Source organism: Gobius niger (genome assembly GCF_951799975.1).
Source record: "Gobius niger genome assembly, chromosome: 23".
NCBI classification, from domain to species: domain Eukaryota; kingdom Metazoa; phylum Chordata; class Actinopteri; order Gobiiformes; family Gobiidae; genus Gobius; species Gobius niger.
Window position 1 is genome coordinate 1,587,936 of NC_136874.1, and position 26,326 is coordinate 1,614,261.

Below are 26,326 nucleotides of genomic sequence, written 5' to 3' on the forward strand. Positions count from 1 at the left end.
GAGTTAGTATATTATTTGAGGTTAATGTATTTCTTTCCTGATTACGTGTTTGTGTTATTGTTTACTTCTTTACCTGAGGGGCTGGAGAAAGAGTCTTTAACCAGAGTGCTCAGAATCTACCATGTTCGAGCATCAACTTCAACAAAGCCTTTAAGAATTCTTTGCTTTGTGTTTAGGCGGCTCTGGGTTTGGGAGAGAGATTTCTGTATCACAATAAGTTGCAAAAATGTAATAAAAAGTTTAGAGAAGAGTTAAGCTTTAAGATACTTTACTAAATTGAGCTGTATTGTAATGTACCTGATTATCACAATAACATGGGGGTGTTACAGCAGTTTCGCCCGCCATGAGGACCAAAGAGAAGCGCTTTCCCATTGGCTCAGACAGTGATTTAAAAACAGATTAGTTGCTGATTCACGGTGAGCTGACGGGGGAGGGGGGGGGGGGGGGGGGGGGGGTGATACTGTCTGTGTGAGTGAGAACAGAGGGAGGGGGAGGGTCACACCAGGTCAAACTACATTAGTGTTTTACAGAATAATGTGACACAACACTAACTCCTGTTTCTGTCTGCAGAGAAAAGGACCCAGCTCAGCCTCTGCAGCCGCCCCGCACACAGACATACAGCTCTGAGCAGTGTGGGAAAGGATTTACTGCATCACATGATCTAAAACGTCACGTGAGGATCCACACTGGAGAGAAGCCATACAGATGTGAGCAGTGTGGGAAGACCTTTACTGTGTCATCCGGCCTCAAAACACACATGACGAGGATCCACACTGGAGAGAGGCCGTACAGATGTGATGAGTTTGTTCAGACTCATGTTTCAGTGTTTAGTGAATGTAAAGCTTTTCACTGAGTTGACACTTTTTAACCTCTTAACCCCCACCTGAACCAGCAACATTTTTTTTCACTCTGGCTGTGTCCAAATCTAGAAGCTTCTTGACTGGAGTTTACAGCCTATGAATTGACCAGTGTGAGCCCTCATTTGAAAGCTAAGACCTACAAAACTGATCCAAGATTTTGTTGCCACGTTGTCGTCACCTTTTTGTTGTTTTTTGGTGCTTTTTTGTAACTTTTTCATTGGATTTTTCGGCGCCTTCATTTTTTCTTCATTTTAAAACTTTGTCTTTATTAGAATAAAATATTGTTTTTCAAAGAATTGTCAAAGAGAGTTTTGTATCATTTTGTTGTTGCCGCTATATACAGTTCAGGAATGTGACGTCATATGGCAAAGCATTATGGGATTAGCAGCAATTGTAAATTAATAGAGATTTTAAAAGTTAAAATACTGGAGTTATTGTTCACATTAAAACCCTTGGACACCACAGTATGTATTTACCAGCAGTGACTCTGCAGTTAACGGAGCTGTTCCACGGCTTTTTCTCCACTTTTTATACTGTTTTTAGCTAATATTAGTCTATGGAAATGTATGCTAACGGCTGCAAAGATGGCGGATCTCCATGGTAACTGTGGACTTTCCCGAACTCTATAGTGAAATCCCCCCCCCCCACAATCAGTAACTCCACAGAGAGTTACTGAACAGACGTATTTATCAGGCCCATTAGCCAAAAATGCTGAATCTACTGCTATAACTCCCACCTGAACGGATCACATTTTCTCTAGTTTGGCTTTACCCCAATCAAAAAGCTTCTTGGGAAAAAAGCACCAAAACAGCCACAAAAATGAGAAGAAAACAAAGATGTAAACGCAACAAAAATGTGACAAAAATTCAACAAAATGTGACAAAAATTCAACCAAAAAGTGACAAAATTTCAACAAAAAAGTGACAAAAATTCTACAAAAATGTGAAAAAAATCAACAAAAATGTGACAAAAATTCAACCAAAAAGTGACAAAAAATCTACGAAAATGGGAAAAAAATCAACAAAAAGTGACAAAAATTCAACAAAAATGTGACAAAAATTCAACCAAAAAGTGACAAAAATTCAACCAAAAAGTGACAAAAATTCAACCAAAAACTGACAAAAATTCAACAAAAATGTGACAAAGATTCAACAAAAATGTGACAAAATTCAACCAAAAAGTGACAAAAATTCAACCAAAAACTGACAAAAATTCAACAAAAATGTGACCAAAAAGAAAATAAATAAATAAAAAAGGTGACACAACACAGCAACAACGCAAGGAAAAATATCAGTTTTGTGGGTCTTAGCTTTCAAATTTATTTATTTTTATTTATTTTATTTTATTTTATTTTATTTTATTTTATTTTATTTTATTTTATTTTATTTTATTTTATTTTATTTTATTTTATTTTATTTTATTTTATTTTATTTTATTTTATTTTATTTTATTTTATTTTATTTATTTATTTATTTATTTTTACTACTGACTCTGACACTGTAAACATAATGTATCGTGTATTCCGCTCGTGTCCAGCAGGGGCCGCTCCTCCCGCTCATGTCCGTTGCTCTCCGGGTCCGCGCGGCAGAAGAAGCGCGGCCCTGGGCTGCTGTGAAATCATGGGATATTCCTGTCATTTTTCCGGCACATTTGACTCGTTTCCTCTGGATTTCTGCGGAGCTGGAGTGACTGCGCGAGCCCGGGGGTGAGACACGAAGCTCCGACTGCGACAAAACCCTAAAAACACCGTAAAATAACGCGAGAAACAGCGGTAAAAGTCACCCGTGTGTCGCAGGCGGAGGCAGATGTGATGCTAGCGGCGCTCACGGCTAACGCTAACTCCGCGGGACCGTTTCAACAATAATCGCACTTTTGGGCTGAAATTGGAGCGTGAATGGTCGCAGATCGTGAGGACTGTAAATATTTAGTAAATCAATGTTATTAAAGTAAAAAATTGTCTTTTCGTCACCGGGTCTAAACGTGTCTGAAAGTTGCTGGTTCGTTTCCATAATGTGAGTCACTTTCCAACACAGTGATGGAGGATGTTGTGTTGGTTGTGTTTGAATGTGTGTTTGTGGAAGGACAGGAGTGGGTTTGTCCACAGTAAACAAAGCTTCCATTACTGTAGTTTTACTGTTGGACATTTCGCCTCTTATTTCAAAGCAAACAGAGACAGGGAGGGGTTACTCATCCAGGGCTGGGCGAGGTTGGCAAAAATCAATGACACTTTCCTCATTTTCATTTTCCCATTTGTTTTTTTTAAATTGTTCCCACCTTTCTTTAGTTTGACCATTTTTGTGGACACTGACGAGAAGTGACATAGTTAGAAGCAAACCATTTGAAGCTGTTTGAAATGATATCGACATTGGAGATAGAAGAAGATCTTTATTTATTTCTCTCTCCCTCTCTCTCCCTCTCTCTCTCTCCCCCTCTCTCCTCTCTCCTCTCCCTCTCTCTCCCTCTCTCTCCCCCCTCTCTCTCTCTCTCTCTCTCTCTCTCCCCCTCTCTCCTCTCTCCCCCTCTCTCTCTCTCTCCTCTCTCTCTCTCTCTCTCTCTCTCTCTCTCTCTCTCTCCCCCCCTCTCTCCTCTCTCCCCCTCTCTCTCTCTCCCCTCTCTCTCCCCTCTCTGTTTCTCCCTCTCTCTCTCCCCCCTCTCTCGCTCTCTGTCATTGGGTTGGACTCGGCTCCTCCCGACACTTGTTAAAATGTCGTTTATTTTTCCGAGGCGTTTCCACAAACAGCTGATGGAAAAGCGGAGCCTCCAGTTCATGAGGCCAAAAAACTAAACGCTCTAAACTGAATAAAAAGTGCAGGTTCCAGTTGTTGTGTTGGTTCAGTCGCGGTTAATAACTTTACACATATTTCTACATTTCTCACTTTAATCTGTTTGGTTGAGTTTGTGTCTTTAAATGTGTCTGGTCTGTCCGTCCATCAGGCGGCGCTGAAGACCCCCCCGTCCCGGTGGGCTGCCCGGGAGCAGAGGCCTGACCCCCCCCCGTCCCGGTGGGCTGCCCGGAGCAGAGGCCTGACCCCCCCCCGTCCCGGTGGGCTGCCGGGAGCAGAGGCGTGACCCCCCCCCCCCCCCGTCCCGGTCGGCTGAGGCGTGACCCCCCCCCGTCCCGGTCGGCTGAGGCGTGACCCCCCCGTCCCGGTCGGCTGCCCGGGAGCTGAGGCGTGACCCCCCCGTCCCGGTGGGCTGCCCGGGAGTGTGGGCGTGCGTGGCCCATGGGTTGAGGGGTTCGGAGCGGGAGGTTGTGGGTGTGATTCCGCGCTGACATGAGGCATCACTGGCTGCTGCTCGGCGCCTGCGGCTGGGTCCTCCTCATCCTCATGTTCGTCACCAAATACATCAACTTCAGGGCCACGGACGGTGAGGACCACGCCTGACACTTACATTATCTTATACACTTATCTGTAAACTTACCTTTAAACTTACCTTTAAACTTATCTTTAGACTTATCTGTAGACTCATCTTTAAAGGAATAGGCCACCGTTTTTACATACTGAGATATGTTCTTACCTAACCTTAGTCGAGTTAATATATCCCCGTCTGGTCTTTGTCCGTGCCTCTGCCACATGTCACATAGCTCCAAAAAGCTCACGATAGAAGCTACCAAGCTCTTCCACATGTTCCCTATTTAAATAAAGTTACGTGAAGTGTTTTCATGCGAAGTATATTTACACAGAAATGTAACATGTGGATTTTATAAGCAGATAAAAAGGGGAACTATATTGTGAGGCGTAATGATACAGGAGCACAGCGTCCGCGCAGTAACTCCTAAAGACTTCCCCGCTCACTTCCGTCAGTAGAAGCTGCGTGACTTGTAGAGCAGCAGAGAACAGTTGAAGAAGCGTGGGTAACTTGTGAACGATGCCTTTTACGTGCATCGTGCCGGGCTGTGATAACAAGCAGAAAGTATATAGTGTAGTAATGTTTCACAGATTTACAACTCACCCGGACGACGACACAGGACTCAGGAGCTCCACCATGAGGTAGGAATGTGCAGCACTTTCCCAAAATATATTTTCTACTTGTTGTAAAAGGCTCTGTACAAGTCACGCAGCTTCTATTGACGGAAGTGAGCGGGGAAGTCTTTAGGAGTTACTGCGCGGGACGTTGTGCTCCTGTATCATTACGCCTCACAATATAGTTCCCCTTTTTATCTGCTTATAAAATCGACATGTTACATTTCTGTGTAAATATACTTCGCATGAAAACACTTCACGTAACTTTATTTAAATAGGGAACACGTGGAAGAGCTTGGTAGCTTCTATCGTGAGCTTTTTTGGAGCTATGTGACATGTGGGAGAGGCTGCGTTTACGTGGACAGAGCGCACGGACAAAGACCAGACGGGGTTATATTAACTCGGCTAAGGTTAGGTAAGAACATATCTCAGTATGTAAAAACGGTGGCCTATTCCTTTAAACTTATCTTTAGACTTATCTATGTTTAGGGCTTTAGTTTTCTCTCTTAACGGCTTTTTAATGTTTGAATGTGAGGGTAAATAACAGACCTGCTCCAGATTTACTGAGGTGTGAAACCAAAAACAAGGAGGAATTTTACATTTTACTGATTTTTTTCCACTGATAAATAGGAAGGAAGGAAAGAATTAATGAATAAAGGAAATAAAGAAGGAAAGTAGAGAAGAATGAAGGAAAGGATAAAGGAAGGAAAGAATACATTTTTTTCCCTGCCTGATTAATTGAGCTTTGAACCACAAAAAACAAGGAGACACAATAACTAAAATTCCCTCTTAGCAAATCTTTGTAACTAAAATGTCACAAAATCAAAGCACAATGTAGGTAAAGCTGTTCCAGTAAAAGATCAGATGAAATCCTCACTGCTGCTGCTGCTGTTTTGTGCAGGATATGGAGAGAGGGTGGTTTCTCTGAACTGGACCGAGTCTGGGACCAGGTCGAGCCGAGTCAAGTCCACCTCCAGGACCGCACTACAGGTAACACACTGCAGGGGGGCGCACTACAGGTAACACACTGCAGGGGGCGCTCTACAGGCACACACTGGCTGAAAGATCTGGGGTTTCGGATGCAGATATTCCACCGCCTCATGTAAACTGTGCCCCGGCTCCCGCAGCCCTCTAGCGCCCCCTCTGACCCATCGTCGCCGTGGCAGTCCGTGATCGACCAGAGGAACGCCCGGCTCTCGTCCGTCTGCGCCGACCCGAGCCTGAAGAACCTCACGCACGTCCCGGTGACCAAGTTCGTCCTGGATCGAATCTTCGTCAGCGACAATGCGAAAGATCCTCTTCTGCCAGACGCCCAAAGTGGAAACACGCAGTGGAAGAAGGTCCTCATCGTGCTCAACGGTAACGAAGCGGAGAAATCAAAGTATCGAAAGCAGGAGCAGAAAACAAAAGTGTGAGACTGTGTTTTGTTTTCAGGAGCGTTCCCGAGCGTGGAGGCCATCCCTGAAAACATCGTCCACGACCACGAGAAGAACGGGCTGCCCAGACTGAGCTCCTACAGCCCCACGGAGGGTCACAGAGAGGTACTGCACTCTACTACTACTACTACTACTGATACTTTATCCTACAGCCCCACGGAGGTCACAGAGAGGTACTGCACTCTACTACTACTACTACTACTACTGATACTTTATCCTACAGCCCCACGGAGGTCACAGAGAGGTACTGCACTCTACTACTACTACTACTGATACTTTATCCTACAGCCCCACGGAGGTCACAGAGAGGTACTGCACTCTACTACTACTACTACTGAAACTACTACTGATACTTTATCCTACAGCCCCACGGAGGTCACAGAGAGGTACTGCACTCTACTACTACTACTACTACTGATACTTTATCCTACAGCCCCACGGAGGTCACAGAGAGGTACTGCACTCTACTACTACTACTACTACTGATACTTTATCCTACAGTGGTTTAACCTCTTAGTCTCTGCCTTTTTTCCACTTTTTAATCACATTTTTGCCACTTTTTTTTCAGCAATTTTTTGACATTTTTTATCACATTTTTTCTGCTTTGACTTTTTTCCCTAGAAGCTTTTACATTTGGGTAAAGCCGACCTGGAGAACCTCTGCTCGGTTAAGGCGGGGGTTAAAGGTTTACTGAGAGACTTGTGTCCAGTTTCCTCATTAACATTTTAGTTTGAACTTCAAAGTAAATAAAGGACCACACTCTCTATTTACCATATTTATTTTCTGACGTTTCCTCTTGTCTCTTCCTCCTCCTCCTCCTCCTCCTCTTCCTCCTCCTCCTCTTCCTCCTCTTCCTCCTCCTCCTCTTCCTCCTCCTCCTCCTCCTCCTCTTCCTCTTCCTCCTCCTCCTCCTCTTCCTCCTCTTCCTCCTCCTCCTCTTCCTCCTCCTCCTCTTCCTCCTCTTCCTCCTCCTCCTCCTCCTCTTCCTCCTCCTCCTCCTCCTCGTCCTCCTCCTTCTCTTCCTCCTCCTCCTCCTCCTCACCCTCCTCCTCTTCCTCCTCCTCCTCCTCCTCCTCCTCCTCCTCTTCTTCCTCCTCCTCCTCCTCCTCCTCCTCCTCCTCCTCCTCCTCCTCCTCACTCCTCACCCTCCTCTTCCTCCTCCTCCTCCTCCTCCTCCTCCTCCTCCTCCTCCTCCTCCTCCTCCTCGCAGACTGAGCAGTTACTTCAAGTTCCTGATCGTGCGGGACCCGTTCGAGCGCCTCATCTCCGCGTTCAAAGACAAGTTCGTGCTGAACCCGCGCTTCGAGCCGTGGTACAAGCACGACATCGCGCCCGCCATCATCCGCAAGTACCGGCGCCTCCACCGCGAGCAGGAGCGAGAGGGTGAGACCACGCCCCCTCAACGCTCCATTAACAAGGAGCACACTTTAAACTAGTCATGGAACAGAATACACATTATTATTATTTAATACTATATTTACACACAAGGCTGGATGTTTGCAGGGGCCAAGCCAGGGGGGCCCAGCAGGTCGAAGGGCCCCTGGGCTCAGTGCGGGCTGTAAACTAGTTCCCTCTCTCTTTGCAAACTCCCTCACATTTATCAGGACTAAACCAGGTCTAAATTAGTTCTAAACAAGGTCTGACTCATTTTCATTAAGTAGACACTGAGAAAAAACATGTTGGTCTGTTAAAAATATGGTTCCCAAAGTGGGGGTCTTGGGTGGGGGTCCCCAGAGGATTTCAAGATGAACTAAACAGAAAAATGCTGCTGTTTACAGTATATTTATGTGTGTGAAACAGTGTTTTATTTGTGAAATTCATTCAAATATTCAAAATAAACTGTTTAAAGAGGGGGTATTCTGCTTTTGTCAGTCCCATAGCACCGTCTATATCACACTACAATGATGACAAACCTTCTGTTGGTCTGTAAATGTAAATCAGTAAATTAGAATAACTGCCTTGTATAAAATGTCTCTCTCAAAATGGCTGTAGTGAATGTCTTGAAATAGGCCTCTGTCTCTTTAAGAACCTCTGAGCCTTTAGACACGCCCCCTCCACACGCTGTCTGTGGCATCAGTGGGGAGGGGGTTCTGCTGAGGGGCAGTGGTTGGTTACTCGGCTGGTGACGAAAGCTCGGAGGCGTCTCCAGGAGGTGGGGGCGTTCCTAGGAGGACTCAGGCAAACCTATCCCTAAAATGGCCGCCATCAGAGTTTTTACAGATTACTCAAAAATACGTGAATGTGCCAAGGCAACACTTCAGGCATGTTTCTAATGAGGGAATGACAGAATAACACGAGGTAAAGCTTGAAAATGTCCATTTTGCATAAACCCCCCCTTTAAGTGCAAATTAACTGGATTTTAAAATGTTTTTTTTCTGCCGTGAAGTGGCATAAGAGACAATAACTTTATACTCTGGGGGTCCCGAGTTGTCTATGTCAATTTTTGGGGTCCCGGACAAAAAAGTTTGGGAACCCCTGTGTTCAAATACATGAAAATGCACCATTTGAATAAAGAAGATCTCTGTGGGAGGACCCCCAGACCCCCCACCCGTCTGGCAGTAGCAAAGGTTCTTCCGCGAGGGCCACGGAGCTCAATTTTTTTGTTCAGGCCTATATAAATAAATATTGATTGATTATGGGGGGCCCTGTATAAACTTTAGCCCCGGGGCCCATTTTTCTTAACTCCGGCCCTGTTTACACACACATCACCCCCACCTGAACAACACATTTTCAGTTTGGTTTTACCCAAATCTATTACCAGTAAGAAAACAAAGCTGCTTTCACCGCTGCTCTGCCGCTGAACGTCACTGTTTTACTGATGACTTCTGCTTGTCGCCCCCTGCAGGCGAGGATCGCTCGACGGGGCTGCGCTTCGACGACTTCGTGCGTTACCTGGGCGACGGCGAGGGCCGCGGGAGGCTGGACCGGCAGTTCGGCGCCCACATCATCCACTGGGTCACGTTCACGGAGCTGTGCGCGCCCTGCCAGATCCACTACGACGTCATCGGCCACCACGAGACGCTGGAGCAGGACGCGCCGCACATCCTGCAGAGGGCGCTCATCCGCGGCCTGGTGGCCTACCCGCACATCCCGCCCGGCATCACCAGGTACAACCGCACCAAGGTCCAGCGGTACTTCAGGGGCGTCGGGAGGCGGGACGTGCGCCGCCTCTACGCCAGGTACAGGGGCGACTTCGAGCTGTTCGGCTACGACCGGCCCGACTTCCTGCTCCACGAGAACTGGACTCAACGCGCCGAGATCTAGAGTTACGAATTCTACGCCTGTTATACATGTTTTTCTTTCTCTGTCTGCACTTTATGTCCACGAACACTTCCTTTGTGAGCGGAAATATGGGATTTTTCACCATTTCTGATATTGTTAGGTTTTTTACACCTTTGCACCTGCACGTTTCCAAACCAGAAGGATTTTAACTTTGTGGGCGAGACGCTGCAGGAGGAGGAGGTTAAACTGCACCAGTCTGGTATCGGAGTAATGTCTGCCTCCATTCTCATTCTCTGGAGGCTCCCACTTCTCTCTGGGTGTGTCCGCCTCTGGATTCACCTGCCCATGTTTATGTATAAAATGCCTGGATTTTGTTTCAAATCAATAATTGTAGAGTTTGTCCCTTTCCAGCTGCAGCGTCTCGCCTTAAAGAGACGCCTCTGAAAGTTTGAACGACCTCTTTAGGAAAACTGGAGGATGTGGAGTTTGAAAAAGTGCTTTTGTTTACTTTGGTTTAGTTTGTGCCTAAAAGCTCAGTGTCCAGGTGTAACACGGAAATTATATATCGTTAAAAAGTGCATTCACTTCTTAAACTGTGAAACTAATATATGACAGACTCGTTACATGCAAAGTGACGCATGTACAGCCTTTATTTGTTGTAATTTTGATTATTATGGCTCAGTTTTCTACAAACCCCAAAATCAAAATCTCATAAAATTAGAATGATTTGAAATGGACTGTAAGACATCCATCCATTTCTTCCTCTTTATCCGGGGCCGGGTCGCGAGGGCACGGACCCCGAGGCCACACCAGGCCGGCTCGGAGACATGCGTGTCCTGGGTCTTCCACGAGGCCCCGGGCTCCTCCCGGGTAGCTCGACTGTGAGCCGTACTTACTCATCAGAATTAAAACAAACAAAGGTTTGACATATGTCACTTTGTCATGAGTCTTACATTCTTACATCTTACATTAGTTTCACATTTTAAGTTCAATAACAGAAATAAATGCACTTTTCACAATATTCTAATGTTCCGAGTTTTACCGGTACGTCATAAGACGCAAGAATAAATGTGTCATTTTTGCCTTGTAACCATGGAAACGTCTTGTAACTGAAGACGTTTCCCTGGTAATGCAGCTCTCGGTGAAAGAACAACGTTCTTGCGTCCTATGAAGTATGAATGAGCCTTAAGAAATGAAAGTTTTGTTGGTATATAAAACATACTGAAGCAAAGGAGACGCAGGAGCAGACGGAGCGAGCGCTACTCTTTAAACGAAAGGATATTATTCATTTTCAGATTTGCTGAATATTGAAATATCTGGGGATTTTCATTAACTACTTTTTATTTTGTCTAATTTTAGTTGCAAAAATATGACTTTGACTAAAATGACGACAAAATATTTGTTGACAAATCACAAAAACTGGACTAAACTTGATCTAAACCAGGACAGTATGAAGTTTTTGAAGTAACGTATGCAGTAAAAGTACTCGAAGTCACTGGACTGCTTATAGCTATTTAAAACCCCTCACATCTGTTACATGTTTATTTATAATATTAATATTTTTAAGTTTTTCTAATAAACACTGATCTAGGAATAAAGTTATTGTCTAATAAAAAACCTTGTGTTTCTGTCATTTGTGTGAAACGGGCGTCAGAACTTTTACTCCTTTCTTTTGCATTTAACCCAGGGCAACAGAGAAGAAAGAATTGTTGAATTTTCACATGAATGATTTAGTTATAAGTCCTGTGGAGCCCCCTCCTGGTGATGTGGGTCATTACAGCGGGTCCTTCCTCTGTTTAGATGCTCATACGTGTAGACAATGGTTAGTAAACTTTGTAAATGATGACGTATTCAACCATGTGTTACTCACTGCTGATAGTTTGCAGAGATCTATTTTATTACAAGATGCGGTTTTATTACACAATGAACGTTACGCGTTTATTACATTCTGAACAGTTATTACAAAATGCTGTTTGATGGGACTCTCGAGTACATTTTTCGTCACATTTTTTATCTCATATTTTGTCACGTTTTCATCGCATTTTTTTCCTGAATATTTCAGGTGTTTTTTCTCTGCCCAGAAGGAGATTTTATTTTATTTTATTTTATTTTATTGTCATGTTTTTTTTTTTTTATATATATATTTTTAATTTATTTTTTTCTATTTATTTTATTTTATTTAAATTTGTTTTATTTTATTTATTTATTATTATTTTATTATTTATGTTTTACAGTCTATGAGGAGAACACACATTTCACGGTCGTCGCAGAGTCGGAGTAACGTCACGCTTTTATTTTGAAGGCGTGCACCGGAAGCCCGTCTGGCCTCCAGCCCTCGCCTCTCTCCCGAACACAGCGGCGCTGCCACCTCAACATGGAGCCGACACAACACGGAATCTAGCCCCGAAACCGGAGCCCAGGAGCGGACCCGCGGACCGAGCCTGCCCCCGCAAGCCCCTCCAGGACCCTCCGCCACATGAGCGGGCATTAAACCCCCCCATCAGCGCCGCCAAGGAGAGGCCCCCGACGCGAACCCAAACATGGCGAACGACTCCCCAGCCAAAAGTCTAGTGGACATAGACCTAGCTTCACTGCGGGTGGGTCGTTTTCTCCGCGATTTCCGTCACGTTTTAACCGATTTCTCGCAGATCCGACGCCTCTGAACGCGAGCGAGGCCGTTTGTGTGGAGAATCGCCCCGGCCTGGCGTTGTTTTCGTGCGTAAAAGCGCTCGGAAGCGGCTGCTGGATCGAGGCGAGGTGTTGCCACTGTCTGATTTTCTTTGTTCAAGGCGCGCTGGATTCGGAACGCGGCGCAACAGCTGGTCCACTCCCGGTCCCCGCTCGCCCCAGAACGGAAGAAAATCAGCCTAACAGTTTGCATAACGCGTGTGTTTGTGTCTCGACAGGACCCGGCCGGGATATTCGAGCTGGTGGAAGTGGTCGGCAATGGCACCTACGGACAAGTGTACAAGGTTAGTCGCGCGCGGTGTTGTCGTGCGTGGCCTGCGCCGTCCACGCCGCTTGTTTTCTTTGCACATCGGGTGCCGTGGTGGGACAATAAGAGCGCACACAGACCACGGGCCGCTCGGATCGTGGAGCTGAATGTTCCCCCCTCCCTTGATCGCGGTTTGGGTGCGTTTGCGTGACGGAGGCTGGAGGGGGCAATTCCCACAATGACAGTGCACGGAGCTGAGACGCGCCGGAGCGCTTTAAACATGAACAATAACATCTGTCCAGGCTCATCTGTCGTGAAACCACTTTAAACCTGCACATTCTGATTTGTTCATGCCCCAAATCTCTTCTAGTTTACACAGATCCGCGCTACCTTTTAGCTTCTACATTTGTCATTAGCCGTTATTAGCATGAAATCAATAATACAGATGGTTACGCGTCATAGGGGGGCGTGGGAATCGCTTTTTGTCACTCTTTTTATCCGTTTTCTGGCGGATTATAAACACATTTATCACACACAAATATAGTCAAGGCAAAATCGGGTCCATATAGATGTTTTTTTTAATGTTTTTTTCATTGAACGAAAATTCATGTACAAGTAAGGCTCGGGTACATGGACATGTCTGACAACATTCTTTGGCAAAAAAGGTAGAGTGAATTTTACCTTTTTGTGGCAAACCAAGGCTTATATTAATCTATCTAAGTCCAAATGGATGTTAATTCACCGGGAATTGTTCAGTAGAAGCGAAAAATGACACTAGTCGCTAGCGTTAGCATCCCGTAGAATGAAGCTAAAGGTTAGCCTGGTTAGCATTGTCCGTTTTTTTAAATGTATTTATGAGCTGTTGAACCACTTTAAACCTGCATATTCTGACTTATTCGTGCCCCAAATGTGATCTAGTTTAAACAAATCCCTGCTAGTTTAGCTTGTACATTTGTCATTAGCCGTTATTAGCATAAAATCACTAAACGGAGGCTATGCGTCATAAGAGGGCGTGGGAATCGCAATTTTTCACTCTTTTTTTCCGTTTTCTGGTGGACTATTAACATATTTATCACATAACAATGAAGTCAAGCCAAAATCGGGTCCATATGGATGTTTATTCACAGCGAATTGTTTAGTAGAAGCGAAAAACGGCACTAGTTGCTAGCGTTAGCACACCGTAGCATGAAGCTAACGGTTAGCCAGGTTAGCATTGTCCGGGTTTTTTAGTATTTATGAGCTGTTGAACTACTGTACTATAGTCTCTGTATCTTTTATGTTGTTGGAAAATATATTCTTAATTCAGTTTTTGTTGGTGAAGAAATTGGAGAAAGTTCAGTTTTAAAGGTCGCAATTAGCAAATTATACAAGTACAATATCCTTTATCACTAAATATACTCTTGACACACGGCCATATTGCGTTTTAAAGCTGCTAATCCAGTTTAGGGCTTTGAAAATTATGACATAGTTGGATTGTTTACTTTATAAATTTATTGAAAATACATAAAATATGTGTTTAGACACATTTAACGACATGTTTTGTTAAATATCTGGCACGTTTTAGTCATGTTTTGTTGTTAAATTCACTCAAACATACGTGATTCCTCTGCTCTAGAAACAAGTGCTTTGATTTGTTGGTTTTGTGGCAGTAGAAGCATCATATTTGACTTTGTGCTGCCTGTATGAGCAGTTATCAGTGGTGCACAGATGGTTTAGTTCACTGGTAGATAACGCTCTGTGATTGATTTTGCGGCTCTAGCGCCACCTATTGTTGCAATAGGTTGCGTTCACAGATCAAAACAACATTGTAAACAGCCCATAATTTCAAATGAAGTTGGTGCAGTTTAGAGTATTGTAACTAGGTATGAAAACACTGAACTATGGGCTTGGTTTATAGTTTATATCTGTAACAGCTGGACCGATCCACACGAAACAAAAACTGTCAACCCTTTTGTCGTTACAGGAAGTTTCTTAATTGTTTCACCTCAAGTGTTACTAATGCAAAAGAAATGAAATGGAAGGAAAATGAATAAATCAACATTATTAATCAGTTTTCTGGTTGTATTTGACAAATAATTTAGTTTGGGTGTCGAAAACCAAGAATGGTTAAATCTTTCCTAAACTATAGCTCTATGGTTCGATATGTTCAGGCCGGTACAAATATTGAAAAAGCAGCTTTGTTAAATCACTTCAGGACCCTGGACTTGTGCCTTTATAAGGACTGGGGAGTCTCCTGCCGCTGCATACCTCTGCTTTTACTAAACTACAGCCTTATCTCCTCAAAATACTCCCTCTTTACTATCATTCACCACATGGGAAGAAAGAAACAAAACATGACGCTGTGTGACTTTGAAAGAGAACAGGAAATATGATTTCAATATGTTTTGAATAAGATAATGGAAATGTAAAGTTCACTAAATGAGTTTTAGATTTACATGAAGTCGTACCAGTGTTGGTCAAATACATGATTTCATGATTTGAGTAAAAGTATTTGCTGTAAGTAAAGCTGAGCAATATGTTGTCTACAAGATCATCGAAATCACTGTTAAAGTGGAAAAATATTGGTGGCAAAATAGAAGGAAAAGTGGAGGAAATAGAGTGAAAAAAGAAATAAATAGGAGGATATTGAGGAGTGGAACAAACTAAAAAAAAAGTATAATTTTCTTTTTTTTTAAGGAAAAAAAGGAGGGGGGGTAAATTGGAATTGGGCACATGGAAGAAAAATGGCAAAAGAAAAAAATGGGTGAAAATTGGGGAAGTGGAAGAAATGTAAAAAAAGAGAAAAAAAAATAATAGTAACAAATCTGGGAAAATTGGGAAAAAAATATTTTTCGATAGGACGACCGATATATCGGGCCAATATTTGGGGATTTTACACTATCGGGTATCGGCTGATCTAGCGCTGATGAAAGCCGGTATCTCCGGACCAGAAAGTGATCGACTTCCCATTATTTTCATTGGAAAGAGCAAAGTCCTCTTAAAAGAGTCCTCCTGTCACAACTTCCTAAGTCTCAGGGGAGCAGAAAAACATCACGATGAAAACTGGTTAGATACAGGTTTCACTAAAGCTCAAAGCTGGGACAGAAACTAGGCAGTCCTAGTTTCTGCAGCCATGTTTTTTCAGGATTATAGATCAGACATTTGGAAATATCGGTCAAAAATATCGGCCGAGCATATCGGCATCGGCCTTAGAAAATTGATCGACGTCTAATTTTTTCGGCCCTTTTTGTCGTCTGTTCAGGGCAGACTTTTAGGGCGATAAAGCTGTATATAAATGTATTTGTTTGCGGCACATTTTTACATATTTCTGATGTTTTACAAAAATATCACTTCAACATCGCTCTCCAGAGTCCCAAAAATATTGAGAGATTAATTTTGTTCGATGTCGCCCAGCCCTAGCAGTAAGTATCAAAGTATCAAGTACAAATGAAATAAGTGTCACTAGATCTGCTCCAAAACAAGGCTGAAGCAGAAAAGCCAAACTAAACTGTGGCACATGTATCCTGTTTTATTTTGAAATCCTGTCCCGCCGCTGTGATGCCGATCCAGCTTCTTCCCCCTGGTTCCTGTCCTGCTCTGGGAAGTGGGTCAGTGTGCTGCGCTCTGGAATGCACCGCTGTACCGTAGTGTTGTCAGGCCCTGCCCTGCTCCCTCTGCTCCCTCGGCCTCTTTTCTGCTGAGACGCCATTTTTCCCCCGGCTCTGACTCATCTGCTCTGGTCCGGGATGCTCGTCCGGGTTTCTGTGTTGCACATGTTCAGCGGTTCACATCCCGGCCTTCCCTCCGATGAGCTCACTCTGTGGGAACAGCAGAGTGAGGCCATTTCCCCCAAACCGCATCCTTCTCCTTCCACTAATCCCTCTGTGAATCCAGACGGACTTTCCCTCATCCCACGGAGCAGCCCCGCCCCTTTACTCTGACAACAGATTACAATGTGTCATATTTATATCATATATTTCTGCTTCTTTAAACTCACACTGAGGCCTTTTCTCTTTCCAAATAAATAAACAAATCTGTCTGTAAAATCGTTCAACACTTTAAACGCTTCTAAATAAACGTGGAACTAGAGCTGGCCGATATTTTTGACCAATACATCGTCTACAAGATCATATTCGGAAGATAGACAAATGTATAATATATAGGTTAACTCCAATGTCGAGATGTGGAGCTCGACCGATTTGCGTTTTTCTAAGACCGATATGTTCAGTCAGGGTGGGCCATTTCGTCACATATCGTTATTATCGCGATATAATTTTTTGATATGATATAATTTATGCTATGCTCGGCTCCATCACAGCAGGAGAAACAAAGGCGCTTAAAAGGCAAAATGAAATGAAGGACGTAAACTCCTAGAGTGGATCATATTTGTGAAGAATTTAGTATGATGTCAACCTCTTAACTTCCACCAGAACATGTTTTCTCCTGTTCTCCAAATTCTCCAAATCTAAAAGCTTCTTCAAAATGACGACAAAAAACAAGAAGAAAATGAGGATGTAAATTGACAAAAATGACAAAAATCCAGCAAAAAAAGACAAAAATCCATAAAAAAAAAAGTCAAAAATCCAGCAAAAAAAGACAAAAATCCAGCAAAAAAAGACAAAAATCCAGCAAAAAAAAGACAAAAATCCAACAAAAAATGACAAAAATCCAGCAAAAAAAAGAGACAAAAATCCAGCAAAAAAGGACAAAAATCCAGCAAAAACAAAAAAAAGGACAAAAATCCAGCAAAAAAAAAGGACAAAAATCCAGCAAAAAAGTAACAAAAGTGCCATAAAAAAGTGACAAAAACACATAAGGGAAATAAAAAGTGACGACAATGGCAAAGAGGAGAGCATGCATTTGGTTTTGGCGGGTGGTAAGAGGTTAAAAAAAACACTGAATTCATCTTCAATAGACGTAAGGCTGGGATTTTGAAGTCATTTGTCCATTGTCAGTTAAATGGTCAAATGCATCGTTGTCGTGATATTTCTTTTTTATATTGTGATATAGATTTGAGGCCACATCGCCTTGCCCTGTTCAGCCGATATTTGGGCCGATTTTTCCAAATGTCTGGTCTATAATCCTGTAAAAACACTTGTCCTGAGCATTAGCATACTGTTGCTAGCCACTGCATTTTTCACGACGATCTAAATTACAACAGTGGAGGTTAAAACTAACTCAGCGATTGAATTCTCCAGGTTCTGAGCTTCAAATGACAAACAGCAGGTCCATGTTCACTGAGGTTTTAGTCAAACTTATGTTTATCAAACTTGTAACTAACCAATTTTGGAGAACTCGCTTTAAAGCCCTGGCTCTATGTCTTTCCGTCCTGGAGATATCGGCTTTTATTGGAGCTAGATCGGCCGATAGACGATATTGTAAAATCCCCAAATATCGGCATTGTTTGACCTCTAGAAAAATGATAAAGGATTTTGGGGTAAAATAAAGGAATAATCTTGAGGACATGAAGCCTCAGAGCTGCTGTTATTTACCGAAAGGATAAACTGAATGTGGTCGAACCGGCTGCTCAGGACGGAAACTTTAGCTTCACGATGACTTCAGAAATAAAACCGCCGTCATTCTCAGCGTTTCAATTCGTCTGTTGTGCTTTGTTTAAATGATCCGATCCTTTTGTTTGAATGACTTCTTTAACTCCTCTGTGTCTCTCAGGGCCGACATGTCAAGACCGGTCAGCTGGCTGCCATCAAGGTCATGGACGTCACCGAGGTGAGTTTCAGTTTTCCCTTCCTTCATGCAGATCGTTGGAGTAGTTAATGTATGAAGCGTAAAGCAGCTTCGGCGTCGGCGTCTGATCAGAACAATAGAGGCCTGAGCTCAGTGCGTCAGCGGCTGTTTGTGGAAATGGGATAAATCCACATAATGAAGCTCAGACAGAGACGCCTCAGACGCCGACGGAGAAAAGGAGCTGTGTCTGAGTGAGAGACGATTGTTCTCAAGTGGAAATTATTCAGCCTGAAAAGTCCCGAGCGCTGCTGCAGTTTGGACGGACCAAACTCTGTTAGAGAATGAACAATTGTGTTAGAGAGGATGGATGAAGAATAAGCAGCAGTTATACAGGAGAAGTTTATTTACCATCGGTTCGGGACCCGGAGACACGAACTCGAGACATTGTGCTAGTCCTACTGGCAAGTCTGTCTGTGCTTCCACAGAAAAGGGATGCAGACCCTGAGATTGTCTGAGAGCCTGAGCTCCACAGTCAAGGCTCTGACAGAGACAATACGACTTTACAGCTTGACCCAGTATGATACACAGTGATGTAATATTATCCTCTATATAGCTGTTTTCTGGACACTCACAGACGCTTTACATTACAATATGCCCTGGGGTAGACTGATGGAAGCGAGGCACCCAGTCTGCGCCATCGGCCCCTCCCACCACCACCAACCACTCACTACATTCACCCTTCCTGGTGTTCTCAAACGGTCTCCATCCAAGCACCGCCCAGACCCTTCCTGCTGACGGGATCAGGCAGAGCGAAGGCTGCTCTGTCTGTCCCACGCTTATCCATTCACAACAGCCGACCTGTTTGGTATCCACGTGTAGCAGGAAAGGCTGTGACCGAGGTGACGCTGTAATCCAAACATGGTCATGGTTTCCTGCATGGGAAACAGTTTGGAAAATTGTGAAAAAGTTTTTTTTTTAAAAAGTGGAAAGTGTCCTCAACATGGCTGTCTCGTTCCCTGGTCTTTCCCGCACTTCTTCATTCACAAATACTGACATGTTTGGTATCCACGTGTAGCAGGAAAGGCTGTGACCAAAAAAAATAGTATTTAGGCATTAAACATATTAAATTTGACTTTGTAGAAGTTACTGAAGAGGAGATGTTGTTACACAGGGTTTCAACAGGAGACAAACACCACTGGGATTTTTCTATATCTAATCCCGACCTCATTTATTCAGCTCATTATTTATTTAGTTTCTGTTGCAGGAAAATCTTTTATTTTTAGATGAAAAGTTAAAATGACAGAGAACTGTCTCGTATCCATGTCGTCAGTCATGGACAGCAGAGTTTCACATGGAGACCTCTCAGGTTCCTCTCCGCCTGCAGCCCTGTCCTGTCCAGGCTCAGCCCTGACTTGTGCAGACCTCGCTCCTCTGACTAACTCTGATTCACCAGCGTCACGACAGGTCCTTCTGCCGAGCGTCTCCACAGGTGAGCGCAGGTGCCCCTGACGCCCCTGAACGCCCCGGGACAGACACGAGTCGTAACTCATGCGGACGTTTATTCCTGAACATGGATTTGTCTCGCTGACAGCTGCTTTCACGACGACGCCTCGGGGCCGATCGGAATATCTGAAACCGGAGCGGAAAGTGAAGACGAGAGTTTAGAATCGCACTGACGCAACAAAGACGGCAGAGTTTTACTGTCTGCTTTATCTGCACGACATAAACACTAGAGCACATGGATAATTATCATGCACTGACCACTAGGGGGCACAACGTCCACATAACTGAAGAGAGTTCATGTTGAATCCGTTTGTTATATTTGCCTGTAGGAAAGAGGGACGGGACGATGATGACACTTTGGTCACGATTATCTCGGCCAAATAATTTTGATTTCTGAGATCACGATATCAACTCTGCAAAACAAACCGATTTTATTGTCGTGAATTAACCTCTTAACTCCCGCCTGAACCGAGAGGATCTTTTTCCTCACGTCAGCAGATTTTTCTTCCATCCTTTTTTTGTTGGGTATTCAACTCATTTTAGCAATTTTTTTTGGTCGAATTTTTATAATTTTTTTGTATTTTTTTGTCAATTTTTTGTCATTTTTTGTCAATTTTTTGACACTTTTTCGTAATTTTTTCCGTCAATTTTTTGTCACTTTTTTGTCAAATTTTGTCTTTTTTTTATTACATTTTTTGTTAATTTTTTGTCACATTTTCATCCTTGTTTTCGTCTCAGTTTTGTTGCTATTTTCACACCTTTTGTCCAGAAGCTTTTGGATTGGGGTAAAGCTGGAGAAAATGTGCTCGGTTCAGGTGGGAGTTCAGAGGTTAATGAGTCAGTCTGTAAAAGCTAAATGACTGCATGTGTTAGCGGCTGCAGACCGTCCTCAGGGAGTTGGGGTGTAGGTTAGCGATAGCATCAGCAGCGATAGCATTAGCAGCGATAGCATTAGCAGCGATAGCATCAGCAGCGATAGCATTAGCAGCGATAGCATTAGCAGCGACAGCATCAGCAGCGATAGCATCAGCAGTGATAGCATCAGCAGCGATAGCATTAGCAGCGATAGCATTAGCAGCGATAGCATTAGCAGCGATAGCATTAGCAGCGATAGCATTAGCAGCGATAGCATTAGCAGCGCTGTCGGCCTGGATCGGCTCCGATACCGATGCTGAATATGGATCAGAGCTTTGAGCGCGTCTTCCTGCTGTCTGTAACTCTGCTCCTCGTGTTTCAGGATGAAGAGGAGGAGATCAAGCTGGAGATCAACATGCTGAAGAAGTATTCTCACCACAGGAACATCGCCACGTACTACGGAGCGTTCATCAAGAAGAGCCCGCCGGGACACGACGACCAGCTCTGGGTTCGTCTTCTATAAAACTGACCTGGAGGAGCGGACGCCGGCTGTTCTCCGTCTGTAACCGGCGCGTTTGTGTTTTCAGCTGGTGATGGAGTTCTGCGGCGCCGGCTCCATCACAGACCTGGTCAAGAACACCAAAGGAAACCAGCTGAAGGAGGACTGGATCGCCTACATCTCCAGAGAGATCCTCCGGGTGAGTCCTGCTCCTCCGTCACCTCTCGTTACATACGTGTGACCCCTGTGTGACCTCCGTGTGACCTCTGTGTGACCTCCGTGTGACCTCCGTGTGACCTCCGTGTGACCTCCGTGTGACCTCCGTGTGTTTGTTCTTCTGCCCAGGGCCTGGCGCACCTCCACGCTCACCACGTCATCCACCGAGACATCAAGGGCCAGAACGTGCTGCTCACGGAGAACGCGGAGGTCAAACTGGGTACGGGACGCTTTTAACCTCCTCAGACTGGACAGAATTCAGCATTAAAAAATCTAACATTTGCTGAACATGTGGGGTTAGGTCTTAAAGTTCCTTATATTGATTTATAAACGAGGCCTCATCAATTTTACTGTATCGGATCCTGTTGAACTTTGTATTTTGGGAGGACGCTGTCACTCAGGATGCAGAGGATTGTATCTAGAGCTGAGTATCACTAACTTCCTGTACTTTACAATACCCATAAATAACAGCAGACAAAAGGCCAACAACATTAGAATGATTTATCTCAAAAAGATATTTTTTTATTTAACCCCTTAACTCCCACCTGAACCGAGCACATTTTCTCCAGTTTGGCTTTACCCCAGTCCAAAAGCTTCTGGAAAAAAGCTGTGAAAAAAGCAACAAAACTGAGACGAAAACAATGATGGAAATGTGACAAAGAAGCGAGAAAACATTGACAAGAAATTTACAAAAAATGTAACAAAAAATGACAAAAAAATGACTAAATGTGACAAAACAAATGACAAAAATTTGGTTAAAAAAAATGACAAAAAATGACCCAAAAAAATGAAACAAAAATGTGGAAAAAAAATGACAGATATTTGGTAAAAAATTGATGAAAAAAAGACAAAAATGTGACAAAAAAGTTACAAAAATGAGTTGAATACGGAAAAAATATCTGATGACGTGAGGAAAAAGATCCACTCGATTCAGGCGGGAGTTGAGAGGTTAAAACAAGCCTTCATGTGAATCGAAAAAATAATTTGATAATTAATGCCAGAAAAGTGTCACCAGAGTAAATGTAATATTTCTTTGTGATCAGATGTTTAGAAAAAGCCTTGTCGTCGGCTCTACAGCAGGTTACAGTCAGATCAATCCTATTATAGTGAATACGGCTAAAGTTCTGTTGGACCAGGAAATGGGGGCGATGACATCATTAGGGCTGAAACAACTAATCGATTAATCGACAACAAATCAGTTATTGAAATAGTCCACAACTTTTTTTATTCATTGATTAATCGTTTTCTTGTAAACACAGACTCTAATAGAGCAAAAATGACATGATAATTGTGTGTTTTTTATGAAAACCTACTTTATTTTTAAAGTTAGGGTCTGTAGTGTTTACTTAGTGTACCACTTTATGTGATAAAACACCATTTACAGCCAAGCGATTAATGGAACTGATATTTGTCTCCCAGTGGACTTCGGAGTGAGCGCCCAGCTGGACCGCACCGTGGGCCGCAGGAACACCTTCATCGGGACGCCGTACTGGATGGCCCCGGAGGTGATCGCGTGTGACGAGAACCCGGACGCCACATACGACTACAGGGTGAGGAGTTAAACCCGCGCTCACTGTCCGTGTTTCTCTGTTTCTGACCACACGAGCGGAACTAACGCCCTCCTCTCGCCCGCAGAGCGACCTGTGGTCCTGCGGCATCACGGCCATCGAGATGGCAGAAGGAGCTCCTCGTGAGTCACGCTTTGAGTTTCTGTGGGCGTTATGTGTCGTTTTCTCTCATTTTATCATCACTCGCACTTACACTTACAATACATTTACCTCATATTTATGTGAGTGATCTGCAGCAGAAGTTTAAATCCATGTCTCTATATTTACGTTGTCCTCATTCACCTGCAGCTCGTTCTTTTCACTGATCGTCTGGCATTAAAGTGAACCTGACTCTCTTTGTGCCGCAGCGCTTTGCGACATGCACCCGATGCGGGCGCTCTTCCTCATCCCCAGGAACCCCCCGCCCAGACTCAAGTCCAAGAAGTGGTCCAAGAAGTTCTTCAGCTTCATCGAGGGCTGCCTGGTGAAGAACTACACGCAGAGGCCGCCCACGGACCAGCTCCTCAAGCACCCCTTCATCCGGGACCAGCCCAACGAGAGGCAGGTGCGCATCCAGCTCAAGGACCACATCGACCGCACCAAGAAGAAGAGGGGCGAGAAGGGTAAGAGTCCCGGGTCCCAGAGAGGTTCAGCTGCTCTTAAACACTCTGTGATTCCTAACGTTGTCTCTGTTTTCCAGATGAGACGGAGTACGAGTACAGCGGCAGCGAGGAGGAGGACGAGGACCCGCCGGAGCAGGAAGGAGAGCCCAGGTACGAGTTTAACCTGCTCCTGGTTTAGTCGGATGGTTTAAAGTGGGAGGTTTGGGTACGGAGTGTTTGGGGTCCAGGGTGTTTGGGGTCCGGAGTGTTTGGGGTCCAGGGTGTTTGGGGTCCGGAGTGTTTGGGGTCCAGAGTGTTTGGGGTCCAGGGTGTTTGGGGTCCAGAGTGTTTGGGGTCCAGGGTGTTTGGGGTCCGGAGTGTTTGGGGTCCAGGGTGTCTGGGGTCCAGAGTGTTTGGGGTCCAGGGTGTTTGGGGTCCAGGGTGTTTGGGGTCCAGGGTGTTTGGGGTCCGGAGTGTTTGGGGTCCGGAGTGTTTGGGGTCCAGAGTGTTTGGGGTCCAGGGTGTTTGGGGTCCAGGGTGTTTGGGGTCCAGGGTGTTTGGGGTCCAGGGTGTTTGGGGTCCGGAGTGTTTGGGGTCCGGAGTGTTTGGGGTCCGGAGTGTTTGGGGTCCGGAGTGTTTGGGGTCCGGAGTGTTTGGGGTCCGGAGTGTTTGGGGTCCGGAGTGTTTGGGGTCCAGGGTGTTTGGGGTCCAGAGTGTTTGGGGTCCAGGGTGTTTGGGGTCCAGAGTGTTTGGGGTCCAGAGTGTTTGGGGTCCGGAGTGTTTGGGGTCCAGAGTGTTTGGGGTCCAGAGTGTTTGGGGTCCAGAGTGTTTGGGGTCCAGAGCGTTTGGGGTCCAGGGTGTTCTGGTCCCGGTTGTAACTCCGCCCCCTCCTCCCGCAGCTCCATCGTGAACGTTCCCGGCGAGTCCACGCTGCGGCGCGACTTCATCCGCCTGCAGCAGGAGAACAAGGAGCGGTCGGAGGCTCTGCGGCGGCAGCAGCTCCTGCAGGAGCAGCAGCTCCGGGAGCAGGAGGAGTACAAGCGCCAACTACTGGCCGAGCGGCAGAAGCGCATCGAGCAGCAGAAGGAGCAGCGGCGGCGGCTCGAGGAGGTAACAACAAACACACAAACAAGAATGAGCTTTAAATAATCCAATGAAGCTGAAGTCATGATGAAAAGAACAAACTTTTAACAGACTGTAAGGTTTCTGTGCCTTTAATGATTTGTTTGTCAGTGTGTAAAGTGCAAATGTCCGGTGTTTTCGTCCTAAAGCAACAGAGACGTGAGCGGGAGATGCGGCGGCAGCAGGAGCGAGAGCAGCGGCGCCGCGAGCAGGAGGAGAAGCGGCGGATGGAGGAGATGGACCGACGGAGGAAAGAAGACGAGGAGCGGAGGAGAGAGGAGGACAAGCGCAGGAGCGACCGAGAGCAGGTGAGGACAGGCCTTCACAGACAGGGGGCGCCGCTGTCGTCCCGCTCTGTTCTCTTCACGGCCTTTGCAGTGACGTGTGCTGTGCATTTCAGCAGGAGTATATCCGCCGTCAGCTGGAGGAGGAACAGAGGCACCTGGAGAAGCTTCAGGAGCAGCTGCTCAGGGAACAGGCCATGCTCTTGGTGAGTACGATCAAACTACTCAAACTACTCAACTACTTTACTCCCACAGGACAGAGGAAGGAGAAGCACCGTTTCCTGTTCAGTCCAGACTAATGCAGTTCAAACTCCAAAGTCCATCTTATCTTAGTCGGATTAGACTAAACATGTACCTTTTTCCTGCTTTCTGGTTGAAATTGTACATCATTTTTTGCTCAAGTTTTGCTTCTGAATATCGATAATTTCCCCTGAGTACTATTTGCAAATCTTAAGAATATAAATACACCGATATTTTTACATTTGACCAGCTTGACCTCAAAGGGAGGATGAATGTGCACTCGTCTGGACATGGTTTTATTGTGGGTTTAGTTTGTCCACAAAGAGATGATTCCTCCCAGCTTGTTTTGCCATGACTAAACTTGCTCTTAAAGGGGAGGTGTGCTGCATTGGCTCTTTTAGACGAGTTGATTTGTGACGCTGTGGTTGCATCAGGAGTTTAAGTGGCGCGAGCTGGAGGAGCAGAGGAAAGCGGAGCGTCTGCACAAGCGGCTGCAGCAGGAGCAGGCCTACCTCCTGTCCCTGCAGCACGAGTCCAAGTCCAAAACGGGCGAGAGCGAGAAGACCAGCACCCTGCCTTCCTCCCCCTCCTCTTCATCCAGCCTCAGCCAGACGTGCACCCTCCCCCAGGCGCATGTCATAGACGCCCCGTTACCGTTAGCTCGCCCCGAAAGCCCCAAACCCCCAGACCAAGACCCCCCCGAGCCCCTCCCTGCGGAAGACCCTCCTCAGCCAATCAGAGAGGTGACCGCCGCACTGGCCCCGCCTCCTGCCTGCGCTCTGTCTTTGGCTTCTTTCTGCTTCGTTTCGCTCGTTATGAAAGAAACTGGGGTTGTTTTACAAAGAATATGAACGTTTCCTGCTTTATTTTACTGTCAGTGAATGGATCTGAGACAGACGCTGAGGGTTTTACAGAAGTCACATTTTAAAGTAACAGAAAACAACGTTCCACTAATTAAATGTTGCCTTTTTTATTTAATTTTTCGAAAATGTTTTTCTTGATGTTTTTCTTGATATTTTTATAATAAATTATTCCCCTTTTTTACACGTCTATTGGATTAGATTATATATTTTTTTGTCATTTATATTTTATTATTCTTAGTTTATCTGCTCATTTTTGTATATGTTAACAATATACAAAAAATGTTTGTATATATATTGTTTGAGCTTGTACTCAAATTTTTTAGCATTTATTAATTTTCATTTTATATTTTAATTTATTTTGTTCTAAATCAATTTATTTTTACGAAATTAGTACAGTTTTGTAAAATTTGATATCATTCAATATATTTTTTACATTTTTAAATATTTTCTCTTACGTTTTTTTGTATTTAAAAAAAAAAGTTCTATATTTATTTATTTTATTTTATTTTTGTA

General features: G+C 44.6%; 3 protein-coding genes across 6 annotated transcripts in view; 2 read left to right on the top strand and 1 right to left on the bottom strand.

Moving 5' to 3' along the window:
- The first annotated feature begins 2,446 nt into the window (after positions 1 to 2,446).
- chst10 (carbohydrate sulfotransferase 10) lies at positions 2,447 to 9,715 on the top strand. Its single transcript, XM_079582066.1, is given in 11 exon segments — positions 2,447 to 2,565; positions 3,795 to 3,805; positions 4,036 to 4,229; positions 5,727 to 5,815; positions 5,953 to 6,111; positions 6,113 to 6,140; positions 6,143 to 6,184; positions 6,260 to 6,336; positions 6,406 to 6,434; positions 7,472 to 7,644; positions 9,107 to 9,715. Coding segments are annotated over 9 exon segments (1,110 nt in total). The 5' UTR covers positions 2,447 to 2,565; positions 3,795 to 3,805; positions 4,036 to 4,135; the 3' UTR covers positions 9,526 to 9,715.
- LOC306981917 (uncharacterized protein) lies at positions 7,038 to 7,418 on the bottom strand (the record flags this gene model as incomplete). The annotated part of the gene is made up of 1 exon (XM_079581656.1): positions 7,038 to 7,418. A coding segment is annotated over one exon (381 nt), but the record flags the coding sequence as incomplete, so codon positions are not given.
- Positions 9,716 to 11,798: 2,083 nt separating the features above from the next.
- LOC306982163 (mitogen-activated protein kinase kinase kinase kinase 4-like) overlaps positions 11,799 to 26,326 on the top strand; it is a 29,048-nt gene continuing 14,520 nt past the window's right edge. For 3 of the 4 annotated variants that reach the window (XM_079581977.1, XM_079581976.1, XM_079581978.1), the window contains exons 1-13: positions 11,799 to 12,080; positions 12,390 to 12,455; positions 18,068 to 18,124; positions 20,823 to 20,948; positions 21,028 to 21,138; positions 21,285 to 21,375; positions 22,575 to 22,705; positions 22,791 to 22,845; positions 23,071 to 23,325; positions 23,403 to 23,475; positions 24,204 to 24,414; positions 24,576 to 24,734; positions 24,830 to 24,916. In XM_079581977.1, the coding sequence (XP_079438103.1) occupies positions 12,024 to 12,080; positions 12,390 to 12,455; positions 18,068 to 18,124; positions 20,823 to 20,948; positions 21,028 to 21,138; positions 21,285 to 21,375; positions 22,575 to 22,705; positions 22,791 to 22,845; positions 23,071 to 23,325; positions 23,403 to 23,475; positions 24,204 to 24,414; positions 24,576 to 24,734; positions 24,830 to 24,916 (1,479 nt within the window). In that variant the 5' untranslated portion in view covers positions 11,799 to 12,023. Of the gene's footprint in view, positions 12,081 to 12,389; positions 12,456 to 18,067; positions 18,125 to 20,822; positions 20,949 to 21,027; positions 21,139 to 21,284; positions 21,376 to 22,574; positions 22,706 to 22,790; positions 22,846 to 23,070; positions 23,326 to 23,402; positions 23,476 to 24,203; positions 24,415 to 24,575; positions 24,735 to 24,826; positions 24,917 to 26,326 lie in introns of all 4 variants that reach the window. The other variant, XM_079581975.1, reaches the window with a different exon arrangement.